At 41.8% G+C, this 16,431-nt stretch overlaps 1 protein-coding gene across 1 annotated transcript in view; it reads right to left on the reverse strand.

Annotated features, from left to right (window-relative positions):
- Window positions 1-1,961: 1,961 nt before the first annotated feature.
- ALDH1L2 (aldehyde dehydrogenase 1 family member L2) overlaps window positions 1,962-16,431 on the reverse strand; it is a 114,431-nt gene continuing 99,961 nt past the window's right edge. The window contains exons 17-23 of the mRNA XM_040344268.1: window positions 14,571-14,664; window positions 13,687-13,786; window positions 10,962-11,060; window positions 10,327-10,492; window positions 8,562-8,667; window positions 6,079-6,278; window positions 1,962-2,126 (exon numbers count right to left, since the gene is read on the reverse strand). Of these exons, the coding sequence (XP_040200202.1) occupies window positions 2,071-2,126; window positions 6,079-6,278; window positions 8,562-8,667; window positions 10,327-10,492; window positions 10,962-11,060; window positions 13,687-13,786; window positions 14,571-14,664 (821 nt within the window). The 3' untranslated portion in view covers window positions 1,962-2,070. The remainder of the gene's footprint in view (window positions 2,127-6,078; window positions 6,279-8,561; window positions 8,668-10,326; window positions 10,493-10,961; window positions 11,061-13,686; window positions 13,787-14,570; window positions 14,665-16,431) is intronic.

Below are 16,431 nucleotides of genomic sequence, written 5' to 3' on the forward strand. Positions count from 1 at the left end.
GTTGCGGAGGCGTAAGGTAAATAGGATACGTTACGCCCGCACAAAGAAACGCCATTCTACGTGACTCTACCCCTTAATGTTTAGTGAAATAAGGAAATGCACTTCTATGTAATGGTGATGCTGGAAAAATTTGCATACATTCATGTTGTGTTGTTTTGTTAACAAATAAAAGAGAAAAACACACAAGGGCATTCCTCATAATCATAGTAAACATGGGTAACTTCGCTGTCACCGGAAGCAACCAGAAAAGTTCAATAGGGGAAGTGAAAAATGCGTACACAAGTGATTTCATTTTTTTAATTATTATTTTTATTTTTATTTTAATAAAAAAGCCTCTTTGTAATGCAGAAAATATATCCTGCTGCATCATACCACCTCTTAAAGCGGGGTTCCGGGCATAATTTTTTTCTCTTTTGCAAGCTAAAATTAATCACATTAAATAGACCCTAAAACATATTAATAGCTCCCCAATCGTTCCAGAAATCATTGCAAACACTTGCCTTATATCCTCCAGCTCATGTTGTGGCCGTATCCATCATATGTGTGGGCATGTGAAGCCCAGTTACTTTTTCTTCCTGGTTTTCAGGGATAGGTGCATGCTGGGTGATTTTTAGACACAGTAATGCCCAGAGACTCCTGGGGAATGAGTGTCATCATTTCCCAGGAGGCAATGGGGTCTTAGGACAGGAAGTTGAACCACCTAGGACCAGGAACTAGGCAGATTACGAAATCTGCCTAGTAACTGCCAGAGTAAAAAAAAAAGGTTTTTTTTTTTTACATTAACCACTTCCCGACCGCCGCATGTAAATGTACGTCCACAGAATGGCACGTACAGGCAGATGGAGGTACATGAACGTCCTTGCCTTCTAGCGGGTGGGGGGCCCGCCCCCCCCCCCCCCCCGCTACATGCGGCGGTCGGATTCCCGCGGGGAGCGATCCGGGACGACGGCGCGGCTATTCGTTTATAGCCGCTCCATCGCGATCGCTCCCTGGAGCTGAAGAACGGGGAGAGCCGTATGTAAACACGGCTTCCCCGTGCTTCACTATGGCGCTGCATCGATCGAGTGATCCTTTTTATAAGGGAGACTCGATCGATGACGTCAGTCCTACAGCCACACCCCCCTACAGTTGTAAACACACACTAAATGAACACTAACTCCTACAGCGCCCCCTGTGGTTAACTCCCAAACTGCAACTGTCATTTTCACAATAAACAATGCAATTTAAATGCATTTTTTGCTGTGAAAATGACAATGGTCCCAAAAATGTGTCAAAATTGTCCGAAGTGTCCGCCATAATGCTGCAGTCACGAAAAAAAACACTGATCGCCGCCATTAGTAGTAAAAAAAAAAAATAATTAATAAAAATGCAATAAAACTATCCCCTATTTTGTAAACGCTATAAATTTTGCGCAAACCAATCGATAAACGCCTATTGCGATTTTTTTTTACCAAAAATAGGTAGAAGAATACGTATCGGCCTAAACTGAGGAAAAAAAATGTTTTATATATGTTTTTGGGGGATATTTATTATAGCAAAAAGTAAAAAATATTGAATTTTTTTCAAAAATTGTCGCTCTATTTTTGTTTATAGCGCAAAAAATAAAAACAGCAGAGGTGATCAAATACCACCAAAAGAAAGCTCTATTTGTGGGGAAAAAAGGACGCCAATTTTGTTTGGGAGCCACGTCACACGACCGCGCAATTGTCTGTTAAAGCGACGCAGTGCCGAATCGCAAAACCTGGCCTGGGCATTTAGCTGCCTAAAGGTCCGGGGCTTAAGTGGTTAAAGGCAAGCTGTTAATAGAAAGTTTATTTTTAGGGTGGAACTCCGCTTTAAGACAAGGATCATTACTTACACTCCTTAAACATATTTTTTTTTTTCATGAAGAAAATAGTTGTTTTTTATTTTCATGTAAAAGACTGATGCTATATGAAATAGGAAATTGTTTAGCCGTGTGGTATCCTTAGTACATCCATCTAAAATGGGTGGGTTTATTTTTTTCAGAGATGTGAAAATTATCTGAATACAAAAATAAATCCTGTGGGTATTTGGATTCGGTTGACACGTCTAGTATTCCACAGTAATTGCTTTAGTTCTAAGGTATTCATGGAGAGCCTCTTCACCTGTGTGGCAAAAAAGAAAAAGACTTTTCAAGCTACATATAAGCAACATTCATAGTGTGTTCATAGTGATCACCTTCTACGCCATATATTCTTATATTAAGTATAAATTCAAAGTATATTACTGGAATACATGCATCAGTTGTGGGCTCAGGGTTCTGATAATGCAACTCTATAAGGTTGAAATGATTGGACATCTGTCATCTTTAAAGTGACACTAAACAATATCAATATTTCCAAATACTACATACTGTACATATCTATAAGTACTACCTAATGGACCTGTAATCTATTTTTAATTATATAATTTCTTATTGTATTTTTCTACCTACTTGTAATATCCTTTGTGAGCTTACAAACCTTTCCCCCCTTACTTCCATTTGTTTGGAACTAGTAGTGTGCAATAAATGTGGTCACATGCACTGCTCTATGCGCACATGCCATAGTCTCTGGTCCGCCTTACAAGAGAGCAAGAGAAGGTGGATTTGTTGCTACTTACAGTAGGACCATAAATAGTATTTATTAAATACCGTATTTATCGGCGTATACCGCGCACTTTTTTGCCCTTAAAATCAGGGCAAAAACCTGGGTGCGCGATATACGCCGATACTCACTTCACCCGCTGTGTTTGAACCACTCCGCCGACATATACCGAGCGCAGTGCACTCGGGTATACTCAGCCAGGCTCGGCTCCGCTCGCGGTCACGTCCTGTGCGTCCTGTACATCCTTTACGCAAGAGGAGCCGAGCCTGCCCGAGTATACCCGAGTGTACTGCGCTCGGTATATGTGGGCGGAGTGGTTCAAACACAGCTGAAAACACGGCTGAAAAACACAGCGGGGAGGACACCACGATGGCCGCAGAAGGACGCCGGACCGGACAAGGCCGGTCGATGGATGCCGGGCAAGACACCGATGAGGGGCATCCAAACTAAGTATTTCTTTTTTTTCCAGGAATTTTCCTTCCAGGTTGGGGGTGCGCGCTATATGAAGATAAATACGGTAATTAACGTTGCCACCCTCTAGCAGAAAGTCTGATTATAATGAAAGAAAAACATTTATTTTTTGAATGTTTGAATTTAGCCAGTGCCCCCAAGAGTAAACTGCTTGCTCTGTTGGCACTGGTGCGTTCCCCCACTCTATGGGTCCATAAGACACACAAAGCCGTGGCTCAGCCCTACCTTCCGCTCTCTCCTCATTGGCTTACTGGCTGTGATTGGCAGACTCAGGAGCCAATGGCTCCCCCCTGCTGTCTCAGCCAATAAGGAGAGGGAGTCCTGTGCACATCGCTGGATCGAGAAGAAGCTCAGGGGCGTATTGGGGGGGCTGGGGGAATGCATGAAGGTAAAAAACCTAAAGCCTTTAAAACCACTTTAACCTATTGTGGCGGTTTTAGGCCCTGTCACTGTGAAAATGTAGGAAAAAACAACACAGGGTTCTCAAGAATACAGTTTGAGGGGCTCCAGAATGTCAGTTCTGAGTGGAGAAAGGTGGGTCTTCATCTCTCTCTCTGGGTTTTGTAATTTCTGAATCAGGGTTTTGAGCTCAGAGATTTCAAAGTCATTTAGGAGGGAAGGAGTCTCCAATCCTGTGTCTAGGTCTTGCCAGAAACCAGCAGGCTCAGTGTGCAGGTAATCACAACCTTTACAATCTAGGACTTGACAACAGTTTGGGGGCTCCACCCGAGAGGTCTCTGCATGGGGGTCAGGAGGACTCCAATCCTTCAGTCAGAGAGGTTGCATGGGGCAGCCAGAGCTTGTATGTCTGCACAGTGCAGGTGCAACCAGTGACAGAGCTGGAAAAGAGTCTGCCATTGACTCCCCCCCAGCTTTCTGCTCCTAGAATGTACGATGCATGCACTTTCTTAGCCCCAAAATGCCCCTCCCAAGGTCATCCTCCACTATGGCCTACAAGCTACACAGTGATCTACCTTTTCTGCTCTGACAGTAAAATTTACATGTTTTTCAGCTTAAAGAAATTTGTGTAAGGGATAGAATTGTGACTTCAGAACTATACGTTGCCATATGTATATTGAGCGCCCAGGGTCAGAAAGAAGTATCTTAAATGTACCTGCATTCACCTGAGTAACTGATAAACTTGTGCAACTGTGCTGCATTCTAGGACAGTGGGTGGCGAGGGAATATGAGAATCATATAAAACACGTAGACATATTCGATATGTGACCACATTTTCCTGTACCTCATTTAGGGCCAGATCCACAGCCAGCCGCCGTAACTTAAATATTCCCATTTAAGTTACACTGCCGGAAAATTTCTACCTAAGTGCCCGATCCACAAAGCACTTACCTAGAAATTTTTGGCTGTGTAAGTTAAATCCGGCCGGCGCAAGGTGTTCCTATTCAAATGGGGCGAGTCCCATTTAAATTAGGCGCGCTCCCGCGCCGGCCGTACTGCGCATGCTCACGACGTCATTTTCCCGACGTGCTTTGCACGGTTTTACGTTGCGCCAGGTTTGTGAATCGCGACGGGCGTAAAAAAAAAATACAAGTTGTGGCGGGAAAAAAAAAATTCGAAAAAAAAAAGACGGCGACGCGGGATAGAAGGGTCTACTTTTACAAGGCCTAAACAGTTTAGGCCTTGTAAAAGCAGCCCTAATTTTACGATTGCAAACTAATACTTACGGAGAAAAAACGAAGCTGAAAAGCTTTGTGGATCTCCGTAAGTGCTAATTTGCATACCCGAAGCGGCATTTCGACTCGAAATGCCCCCAGCGGCGGATGCGGTAGTGCATCCTAAGGCCCCATACACACGATAGAATCCATCCGCTGAAAAATCCCAGCGAATGGGTTTCAGCGGATAGATCCTATGGTGTGTACACTCCAGCGGATCTGTTTCCGCGGATATTTATCCCCTGGGATGGATTTCCAGCGGATAAATATTTGATGACATGCTATCAAATCAATCCGCTGGAATCCATCCCAACGGATGGATCCGCTGGTCTGTACAGACTCACCGGATCCATCCGTCCGAAGGGATCCCCCGCATGCGTTGTAATGATTCGACGCATGCGTGGAATTCCTTATATGACAGCGTCGCGCACGTCGCCGCGTCATAATCGCGGCGACGGCGCGACACGTCATCGCCAGAGGATTTCGCCGCGGATTTCGATTCGATGGTGAGTACACTCCATCGCATGGAAATCTGCGCAAATCCTCGAGAGGATTTATCCGTGGAAACGGTCCGCTGGACCGTATCCGCAGATAAATCCTCCCGTGTGTATGGGGCCTTAGATCCGACAGTGTAAGTCCCTTAGGCCCCGTACACGCGAGAGGATCTATCCGCTGGAATTTATCCGCGGATCGGTTTCAGCGGATAGATCCGCTGGTGTGTACGATCCGCGGATATTTTTCCGGCCGATGGATTTCCAGCGGATAAAAATTTCTTAGCATGCTAAGAAATCTATCCGCTGGAATCCAGTCCGATTCCCTCCCTCGCATGCGTCGTAATGATTCGACGCATGCGTGGAAGTCCTTATATTACAGCGTCGCGCACGTCGCCACATCATCATCGTGGCGACGGCGCGACACGTCACCGCGGAGGGAATTCCGCGCGGATTTTGATCTGATGGTTAGTACAACCATCAGATCAAAATCCGCCAGAGGATCCGTTCCCGCGGATAAATTCTCTCGTGTGTACGGGGCCTTACACATGTCGGATCTTCTGCCTATCTATTGGAAACTGATTCTGTGGATCAGTTCCAAAGATAGAAACAGGGATACGACGGCGTATCAGTAGATATGCCGTCGTATCCCTTTTGTGGATCTGGCCCTTAGTATTTAAGAAGATAGATATCAGAGTGATATATACAGGCAGATTACTGTAGATCTAATTGGTGAATTAACTGTCAAATATATTCATAGTCTGAGCAAAAGATTTTTTTTCCTTTCTATATATTTTAACATACACAGATACTGTTCATAATAAACCAAAATATTACCCAAGTCCTTGCCAAAGCCTGATTGTTTGAATCCTCCAAATGGCACAGCAACATCAGTTTTGTTGTAGGTGTTGACAAATACAGTTCCGGCTTCCAGCTTCTCGCTCACGTACATGGCTTTACTGACGTCTTTTGTGAAGACTCCAGATGCTAGCCCATATTCTGTGCTATTGGCTCGTGCAAGAACACCTTCAATATCACTGCATGAGCAAAACAAAAGAAATGGAAATTAATAATTCTGTAGTTATTGAAAACCTGACTTGCTCTAACCAGTAAAATACTTAAAGTGGAACTCCATTTGTTTTGTATTAAAGTTACAAAAACTGTAGCTCCTGACTTTTAACCACTTAAAGACTGCCCCACATACATATACTGCGGCAGGGCGTCCCTTAAGCGCAAATATCACGTACCTGTATGTGATTTCTTCCATCAACTCTGGGGCGCGCATGCACACCACCGTAGCCGCGCTGTTGCTGTGATTGGACACAGTGGGAGCCAATCAGCGGGTCCGTTGGGCGCAATGGCCACCTGCGATCGTTCGCTGAAGAGACAGAACGGCGGACTGTCTATGTAAACAAGGCAGACTGTCGTTCTGTCAGACAGAGATCTGTGATTCCTACTAATCAGGAACACAGATGTGTCTCTAGCCTCGTACACATGTTCGGTTTTCTCGGCAAGAACCAGCAAGTAAACCGGGCGTGTGTACGAGGCTTTCAGGTTTCTCGTCTGGAAATCTGGCCAGAATCTCAACGAGAAAAATAGAGATCCTGCTCTCTATTTTCTCATCGAGATTCTTGTCGGCCTGTTTCCCGACGAGAAACCCAAGAGTGTGTATATGTACCTGTCGCCGTGGAAACCCGCACATGCTCGAAATGGCTTTGATGCATGCGCGGTAGCTTCCACGGCATAGGTAGGGTGAAGCAAGAAGGCGGCGACGGCATCGAAGGTGACGATCGCATGCTCGTCGTACGCAAAGTCATTGCATTCTTGCCTTTCAAGAGAACGGCGGTTCTTTTGAAAGGAGAGTCTGTACACTCGGGCGGCAAGAGATTCTTGCCAAGAATCTCGTCAGGAAAAACAACGTTTTTTTCCGGACGAGATTCTGGCCCATGTGTACAAGGCCTCTTTCTCGAGTCAGTCCATCCCCCACACAGTAAAGCCTCGTACACACGCTTAGATTTTCGGGCGACCAAAGGTTCATTTTTTGTTTCGAAAGTGAAGAGGTTACTCACAATATGGAGTTTTCATACGACAGAATAGAATGTCAGAAGTGACGTAATGCGTTGAAAAGTTTTGTATGTATTCTTTCGTTTCTGAGCATGCATAGTTTTGTTCTTACAATTTTTTTCGTACGAAAACCGTACTAATGAAACAAAAATCAGACATTGAGTTCACATTTGACAAAAATGTTATAGTCTGCACATCCAGCTTTTGTTTGACGAAAAAGAAAAATCGTCTGTTAAAATCACTGTACTAACGGTCCGAAAATCGGCAGATAGCTTGTCGTACATCTGATTTTCGTATCGTGTGTAGGGCCTTAAGAAAGCACTCCCAGGGAACATAGTTAACCTTTTTATTGCCCCTGATGGTGACCCCTTCCCTGCCAGTGTCATTTATACAGTGTCAGTGCATTTTCTTAGCACTGATCATTGTATTGTTGTCACTGGTCCCCAAAAAGTGTCAGTGTCAGATTTGTCTGCCACAATGTCACAGTCCCGCTAAAAACCGCTGATCGCCACCATTACTAGTAAAAACAATTTAAAAAGTCCATAAATCTATCCTGCAGTTTGTAGACGTTATAACTTTTGCGCAAACCAATCAATATACACTTATTTTATTTTTACCAAAAAGATGTGGGAGAATACAAATTGCCAAATTTTGTTTATAGTGCAAAAAAATAAAAAATAAAAAACGTAGAGGTGATCAAATACCACCAAAAGAAAGCTCTATTTGTGGGAAAAAAAGGACATAAATTTTATTTGGGTACAGCATCGCATGAGCGCGCAATTGTCAGTTAAAGCAACGCAGAGCCGTATCGCAAAAAATTACCTGGTCAGAAAGGGGGGTAAAAGCTTCTGGGGCTGAAGTGGTAAATAAACACACACTCACCCTTCTTAGGATCCAGCAATGTGGTCACCTGAAACATTGCTTCTCTCCCTCTCCTCTTCCCTGCAGCTTCACAGCTGGGTGCGCACTGTGCATGTGCGCGTCGCGTTACACCTGCTGAATGGTCTGGCAGTCTTTTTGGACCTGTGACATGTCCCAGTAGGAGTAGGAGAGGAGAACTTCTGCTTGGATCACCCAGATGATCCAGGCAGAAGTGTGAGCTGGTACCTGTCAAAAGTAGGTACCTGCTCACCCCCAAAAAAATGCCAAATGTGGCAGGGAGGGGGAGTAATACGCGTACACACGATCGGTTAAACCGATGAGAACGGTCTGATGGACTGTTTTCATATAAATATGAAAATTTTAATAAAACATACCCATCCTTAAACTTGGAGATAACCATTACTGGTCCAAAAGATTCTTCCTGGGCAATATACATGTGGTCTTCTACATTTGTAAATACAGTTGGCTCCATAAAAAATCCTAAAAAATATTAAAGGGTATAATTCTTTTTTTTTATTATTTACATAGATGAATACAGTCACATGTGGATAAATACATTCATCGCAACATTTATATCAATGCTTGTTTCATATACAAGTAGATATTTATTCAATAAAGAGAACTGTATGCAAAGCAAAACTTTTCTTTAGTTTTGCATAGAGTAGGGTTGGGTTAAAATGGGGACAACTCTAAAATTTGGGATTTCTCTCCACTTCTTTTATTTGTGACAATGGTCAACAATACAAGTAGAGGGCAAATTTAACAAAGACACCAAAAAAGTGGAAGATTATCTAACCCTTTCCCACTCTATCCAAAAGTAAAAGATGTATCTTATTTATACAGTACAGGACACGGGTTGAGTATTCATCGAGTATAATAAAGTGCACATGTGCTTATTGGTGAGAGACCATATATAGTAGAAAGGTCAAATGTAATAGTGTATGTTAAAAACTCTTTGTGCTAAATATACAAATCTTTGGTGCTATGTATGGATTATGGATTTCCAATCCAAACGTTTACATAGAATAATTACAGAAAAATCAAATTAGTAATAAAAAATATAAATAAAATAAAGTAAAAAGTGCTTGGTGCTTTGTGAGCTTCAAATTATTTATTTCACACAGTGACCCCTCAAACTGTGCTCCAATGTGGCCTGCACTCACTGGATTTTTGCCCCCTCTTGGGGTCTACAGCATTCACAGTGTATGCCACTGTGCAGCACTCTGGCAATAGCGTCCTACTGTGATCCTGGAGGGGCTCCCAGTGATTATCCCATATGGAGAAGAAGAAAAAGGGTCCCAGATAGTGTAATAACGTTTAAAACTTTCCAACTTTTATTAAATAGTCAAATGGGTACTCACAATTGAGTGGGTTTCGCAGAGCATATCATTTGCATGTAAAAGACGGAAGTGTGTGGCGTTCTGTCGGATCGCTCGACCGGTTTCGTCGTTCTGACGTTATCTAGGAGCGTCCTGAACGCCACAAAACACCTCCTTTTTATCACAGCATTGCGTCCTGTGTATCGGCAGCCATGTTTGGTGTGATCTGGGAAAGAGAAACCCATACACTCTAGTGGATGTGCCCGGCGGCCATATTTGGTGGCATAATGGGGACCGAGGTCCAACTATAGTAATAGATGTGAACGGCAATGATATGACCATCGCCTCCATATTGCCTTGACCAACCTAAATACAAGGTAAATTAGGCTACAGTCTTCATTGACCAAGGCAATATGGAGTAAACGGCGTATACTCATGCGACGGGCACAAGTACGTTCGTGAATCGGCATATCTTGGTCATTTGCATATTCGACGTGTAAATCAATGGAAGCGCCCGTAGCAGCCAGCGTAAATATGCACCCAAGATACGACGGCGTAGGAGACTTACGTCGGTCGTAGGAAGCCAAAATTCAGGCGTATCTTAGTACAAGAATACGGCGCATAGATACGACGGCGCATCCATGGACTTACGCGGCGTATGATTAGATACGCCGGTGTAAGTCTTTCTGAATCCGGCTATATGTATTTACTACATTGCTGTGTTCCTAAATAGAAGACAACAATTTGGGCTAGAGATACACCTTAATGATTGTTTTCAGCATCATCTAGAATTCCTTCCATAGCTTTTCTCTGTAAGTACCTGGACGAGGCACCTGTCTGGCTCCATAGACCAAGATGGCTCCTTCCTTCATTCCAGTTTCACAGTACTCTAGCAGTTTGTCCAGATGGGCTTTGTGGTTCTGTGGACCATGATCTGTAGATCTGTCCAGAGGGTCACCGATCTTCATCTTTTTAATTTCTTCTACCTACACAATTAGCATAAGTTTGGTAATATATTCCATACATACCCTTTTACTTCTACTTGGTTTTAAGTGGCCTCAATGATTTACTTTTAAGATAAACCTGTTAATTAATCCCTCCTGGGTTAGAAATGTACATAAGGATTATAGCTATGACATTATTTAAAGTAAAATAGTGGCACTGGCAAAGATGGCATGCAAGCACTAAAACCCATAGCGACCAATCAAATTTTAAATAACAAGCCAGATCAGTGAAAAATGCAGATTTACTGGTTACTAATGATCACTAAACTCTACCTACTCATGCCCCTTACAATATTTTAGTTACTTTTGTAAATGAGACCAGGTAGGTTTAAATTAACATTTTATGCAATTCATTATTATGGCGGTTCAAGTATATGCATGTTTGTTGAATAAAGTACTGCATTTACTGTATGAGAATGCAGATGTCACTTAGGACATGCAACTGACTTACCACACGTTTTACAAATTCATCATGTATAGATTCTTCAACAAACAGTCTGCCTGCTGCAATGCAGTTTTCACCTTTGTTGAAAAACACAGCTCCCATACCCTAAAAATACAAGAGTAAAATACTAAACATTAAAGGCTAAACATTGTTTTTTCTATTATTTGTATTTCTCTCAGCAGTGGCGGCCCGTCCATTAGGGGCGAATGGGCGCCACCCTCCCAATCCATAAGTCCGACACCCTAATCTACATGCAGGGCACGGGAGGCATGGATTCCAATGAATGTGTGGGGGGGGGGGGGTTTGAAGCTCGTCATTAGAGCCAGAGGCTCAAATAGGCATCAAGAAAGGGTGGACTAGGGACGCAGATCCTAACTCCACTAACTAACAAGTCACTGACTTTATGAGCTGCAGCCATTGAAATAAGATAAGCTCCTGTCCTGCACGTGGGTAGGATATGTACCATATATAGTTGCCATATCCTTGAATATGAATGTTCTGGGTTGGAACTTATGATTTAATAAACTCAGTTTCACAAAGCATTACACCTAAAAAAAAAACTTTTTTAAATAAGTCGATCCAGAATATTTGTGAAACTCCTAAATACTACTCTCATATTAAATCTTAAGAGCCATAATGGCAGTACCTAGATTATGGAAAACCACTTTGCTAGATCTGATGACAGTTAAGGCAAAAATCAGCTGGATCATGACATCGATAAACATGCAAGTATAATGCAAGTCAAAATACATTTTTCCACCATTATGCTGTTTTTGCCTCTACTCCGAATGAAAGAACTGGTAGTTTCTTTCTAGATAACAAGGAAAGAAATCACGGATTTTGAACAACCAATATCTTCCTGTATTCCTGATCACAGTTCAACAGTTAAATGTTTCAAAATCCATGTTACCTTCTCTTTTGTGAAAATGTCAATAACAATTAATGAGAGAGAAAGGCCCCTTTCCTGCATGGGTGTTCTAGCCCAGCGATTCTCTAGGTTCTAAACCAAAATCAGGTTGATGTACCTTTAAATCAAAGTCAGAATGGAGTTTTCATATTTTAATATTAACAGGTTTCCAACACCTATGTTTCTCTCAAAAATGGACACTTATGCCGCATACACACGATCAGAATTTCCGACAACAAAACCGTGGATTTTTTCCAATGGAATGTTGGCCCAAACTTGTCTTGCATATACACGGTCACACAAATGTCTGAATTTCCAAATATCAAGAACGCGGTGACGTACAACACTACGACTACCTGAGAAAAATTAAGTTTAATGATTCCAAGCAGAATTTGAAAAAATGTAGGGTACACAAACCATAGGATGGACTATGGGTGTCCTAGAGTACTGTGGTGCCACGTCCTAAATTATAGTAGGAGAGTTTAACAGAGGCTATCTCCCCAACGCTAACGGCGCGGTCGATGGCACAACGGTCCTGGCTGATACCCCTCCACCACACTGCAGCTTTTCAAATACTTCCTGGTCTCTCACCTGTATGGAACTTATTTCCCTACTCCTATGGGATTAGTTTCCCTCATCTCCACATATGCAGCTTGCTGTCTGCAATACTGTATTTATCTATGAACTTGACCAGCCTGTTATCTGCTGCGTTGTATGCATTTGGATTTATTTACCAGCCTTATCTCCATCTGGACCGTCGGTGAAGTCTGGATTTTATACTTCCTTATCCAGCCCCTCCTACCGGACTTTAAAACTAACTTTATCCATTACCGTGGATGAAAATCTATAGCTCCTGAAGAAGCATTCAACTGCGAAACATGTAGAGCTCATGCAAAAAAAGGTCTACCAATATTTACGTTAGCCATCAACCAACGTTGACGTCTCTAGTGGACCCATATTGGTTTTAATAATCTCTATTTGATTTTTCTTATTATTACAAAACTATTCTGTGATAATCTATGTTTTTTAATGTATTTTTATGAATATGTACTGTAATGTTGATTCAATCACCCACCTTTTTGGGATTGCATCAATAAAAATTGATTCTGTGTCAACTATCGGTGCCTAGAAAGTCCATTTCTTCCTCAAACAATAAACTCTCCTACTATGATTCCAAGCATGCGTCAAATTAATTCCGAGCATGCGTAGGATTTTTGTGCGCTGGAATTGCATACAGATGATCAGAATTTCCAACAAGATCTTTTGCCGTCGGAAAAATTGAGAACCAGCTCTCAAACATTTGTTGTCGGAAATTCCGACAGCAAATGTCTGATGGAACATACACACGGTCGGAATATCCAACCAAAGCTCACATCGAACATTTGTTGTTGGAAAATCCGATCGTGTATACATGGCATAAGTTTGTTAGTACCCATTGCTGCAGCCATAAAAAATTGTGGTCCAACTTCTTTTCAGATATTTATTGCTCTCCTAGAATCTGACTGACCACTAGCTCACTGCCATTTCCACCGAGGGTCGGCTCTGTTTGTAGCAGAGGCACTGATAAGATACTTGGCTACACCAATCACTACTTATGCCTCACACAAAACCTGGCCTTGGCCATAACTATGAGATGAGGTAAGGGGAACAGTGGAGTAGCAACTGGTCAGACTCCGCAGGACACTGGTCTATTTAGTGGCAGCAGTCTAGGTTCACTGCAATGAAAAACAAAACTTATGAGGTTCCTTGCTCATTACAGGTAGCAAATTTCTTAGTTAACTATCTGGAACAGAAACATAATGTTTCATTAGTAAATATTCTCACCATTCTTACAGCCTTGTCAAGATCACAGTCATTAAAAATGATTAGAGGAGATTTCCCACCAAGTTCCAGTGAAACCTTTTTTAGATTGCTGACAGCACAACTGTATGGACACAAAAGTAACTGTACATGAATACACTAATATATACCATATAAGTTGTGTAATAAAGGTTTTTAATAATCACTTATTTACAAGACACTTAGTAGTAGTTTAAATATATAGTATACAGTATGGTTGGGTTACTCCTGTTAGCGATGACCTCTGACTATATGCTCACATTCCTTGTCTCCTGACACTGCTTTTTGGTGAAACTGGTTTTAACTAATTTCCAGCAGGAGATGAGGAGGCCCCATAATAAGAAAAGTATATATATGGGTGGAAGACAAAGACTAGTTGCATTCACCCAGAGCTTCATCATAGCGCCTGGGAAAAAGGGGCCTCCCCTTACAGAAATATTGAATGAAATTACGGGCTCCCCTGTACTAGAAAGTTGCTGTAATTATGCATTTTATCACCTGTAATATAGCTTTAAACCAAGCTATGTATATTAATTTTAATACATTATTACTTTAGACTTGTTTGATTTATCACACTCATGCTCATACTGTATATATGAAAGGTTAGGCATAGGAAACTGTTAACAAACGAATAATAAGTACTGTATTTATTGGCGTATAACACTCACTTTTTTACCCTGAAAGTAAACTGTGCCTGCGTGTTATACGCAGGGGCAGTGGAAGGTTTTTTTTCCTGACAATTCCCTCTTAAAGTTAGGGTGCGTGTTATACGCATGTGCGTGTTATACCCCGATAAATACGGTAATAAAGATTAAGCTTTTATTACAAGTTGTTTGTATGGAAAAAAAAAAAAACATTCACAAAAATACCTTTTCATGATCTGTTTGCCAATTGGTGTAGATCCAGTAAAGCCAAGTTTGCGAATATCTGGGTGCTCAGACAACCGCTGTCCTACCAAACCACCTATAACAAGAAAAATGAATTAATTTATTAGTCAAAGAGTGGCTAGTTGATTAAAATTATTTTAAATCACAAAGCATTACATGCATTTAAATATTAAATACAGAGGTGTGCAAATACATCTCCTTAGCTAAACAGCTTCGTTATTTATTCCATGGTGCTATTTAAATAGAATTTCGCAATAGCTGGACTAGGTACACCAATAGCAAACCTTTAACATGTACATTTCATTATCAGATTTTAGTCTTTTTAAAAAATGCAACTTTCAGGAATCCTGCCATGAACATGAGATTCAAAAAAGGGGAAACCAGTATTTTTCAATATATTTGGAAAAGGTTATTGGACGGTTTCCAGAATAGACACGGTGCTCCAGTCGTTAAAGTGTTAAAAGAAAATTGGAGAGGGGAATCTGGGTGGGTATTAGCTACCTCAGAGTAATTAGGACTTTAATGGAGACATGTGTATATTGTAGGTGAGCAAGAACAACAACAGTGTTTTATACAAAAATAACACATTTTATTTTAAATATATTAAAAATTGACAATAAAATTAATTATAGGCCCTGTTATAATACTAATAACAGAATTAATTTAGATGGAGATAGTGCTGGTCGCCAACATGTTTCACATTACAGCGTCGTCAGGGCGCCGCATCCATCTATTTCTTCATCTGGTTATATACAAAATAAAACACAAAACATGTTATTTGTATAGGTAAATATTACAGGGCATGATAGCATTTTACATATACTGATATATGTTTTATGCTCACCTATTCTGTCAGGTTTGTTTATAAGAGCTGCATCGGGCAGTTAGCGAGTTCCAAGAACAACGGTCAGGCAACAATGGTCTGGCTCCCATCAGGGGTCAGGCACCCCTGATGGGAGCCAGACCCACCAAGTTTCTGCGGAGCTGCTGGACCTTTTACAAACCTAATGGGATATGTGGTATTACAGCTGGTAAGGGACTGGGACCAGCGTGAAATGGTTTTCTAGAAGGTAAAGAATAATGCATAATAATAATGCCAAACATAGATATATTAATATTTAAAAGGAATAATGTGGGCTATATAAAGTGTATGGAAATCTCAAGCAAATAGTATATAAGTACCATTCGTTTTAGCGAAGCAAGCAAAGCTAGACTTAATGTTGCTATATAGAATAGGGTATGAAATATTGCATGAGATAAACACGTAGGGCCGTATTCTCAAACAAGTTACGCCGGTGTATCTACTGATACACCGGCGTAAATCGAATTTCCCGCCGGCGTATCATTGTTTTGTATCCACAAAACAAGATACGCCGGATTTAGGCTAGGATCCAACTAGTGTAAGTCACTTACACTGTCGGATCTTAAATGTAATTCGTCGCCGGCCGCTAGGTGGCGTTTACGTTCAGGTCTCATTTGTTTATGCAAATGAGCCTGATACGCCGATTCCCGAACGAAATCGCGTTGCGTAACCGTCGCTTACGTCGTTTGCGTAAGCGTAAGGTTACCTCTGCTATATGAGGGGTAACCTTACGCCAGTCCCACGTATGCCATATTAAGTATGGCGTCGGGTCCGCGACGTCTTTTCCCGTCGGGTACGTCGTTTTACTAAGTCGTTCTTGAATACGACTTTACGTCAATGACGCACACGTCGGCGTCATTGACATTTTCCGTTGAGAACTGGAGCATGCGCACTGGGCTATTTTAAGCCCGGCGCATGCGCAGTTCGAACGGCACGGGGGCGCGCTTAATTTAAATACAAGCCGCCCCCTTGGAATTACAC

The sequence above is a fragment of the Rana temporaria genome, chromosome 3 (genome assembly GCF_905171775.1).
Source record: "Rana temporaria chromosome 3, aRanTem1.1, whole genome shotgun sequence".
Taxonomy (NCBI): Eukaryota; Metazoa; Chordata; class Amphibia; order Anura; family Ranidae; genus Rana; species Rana temporaria.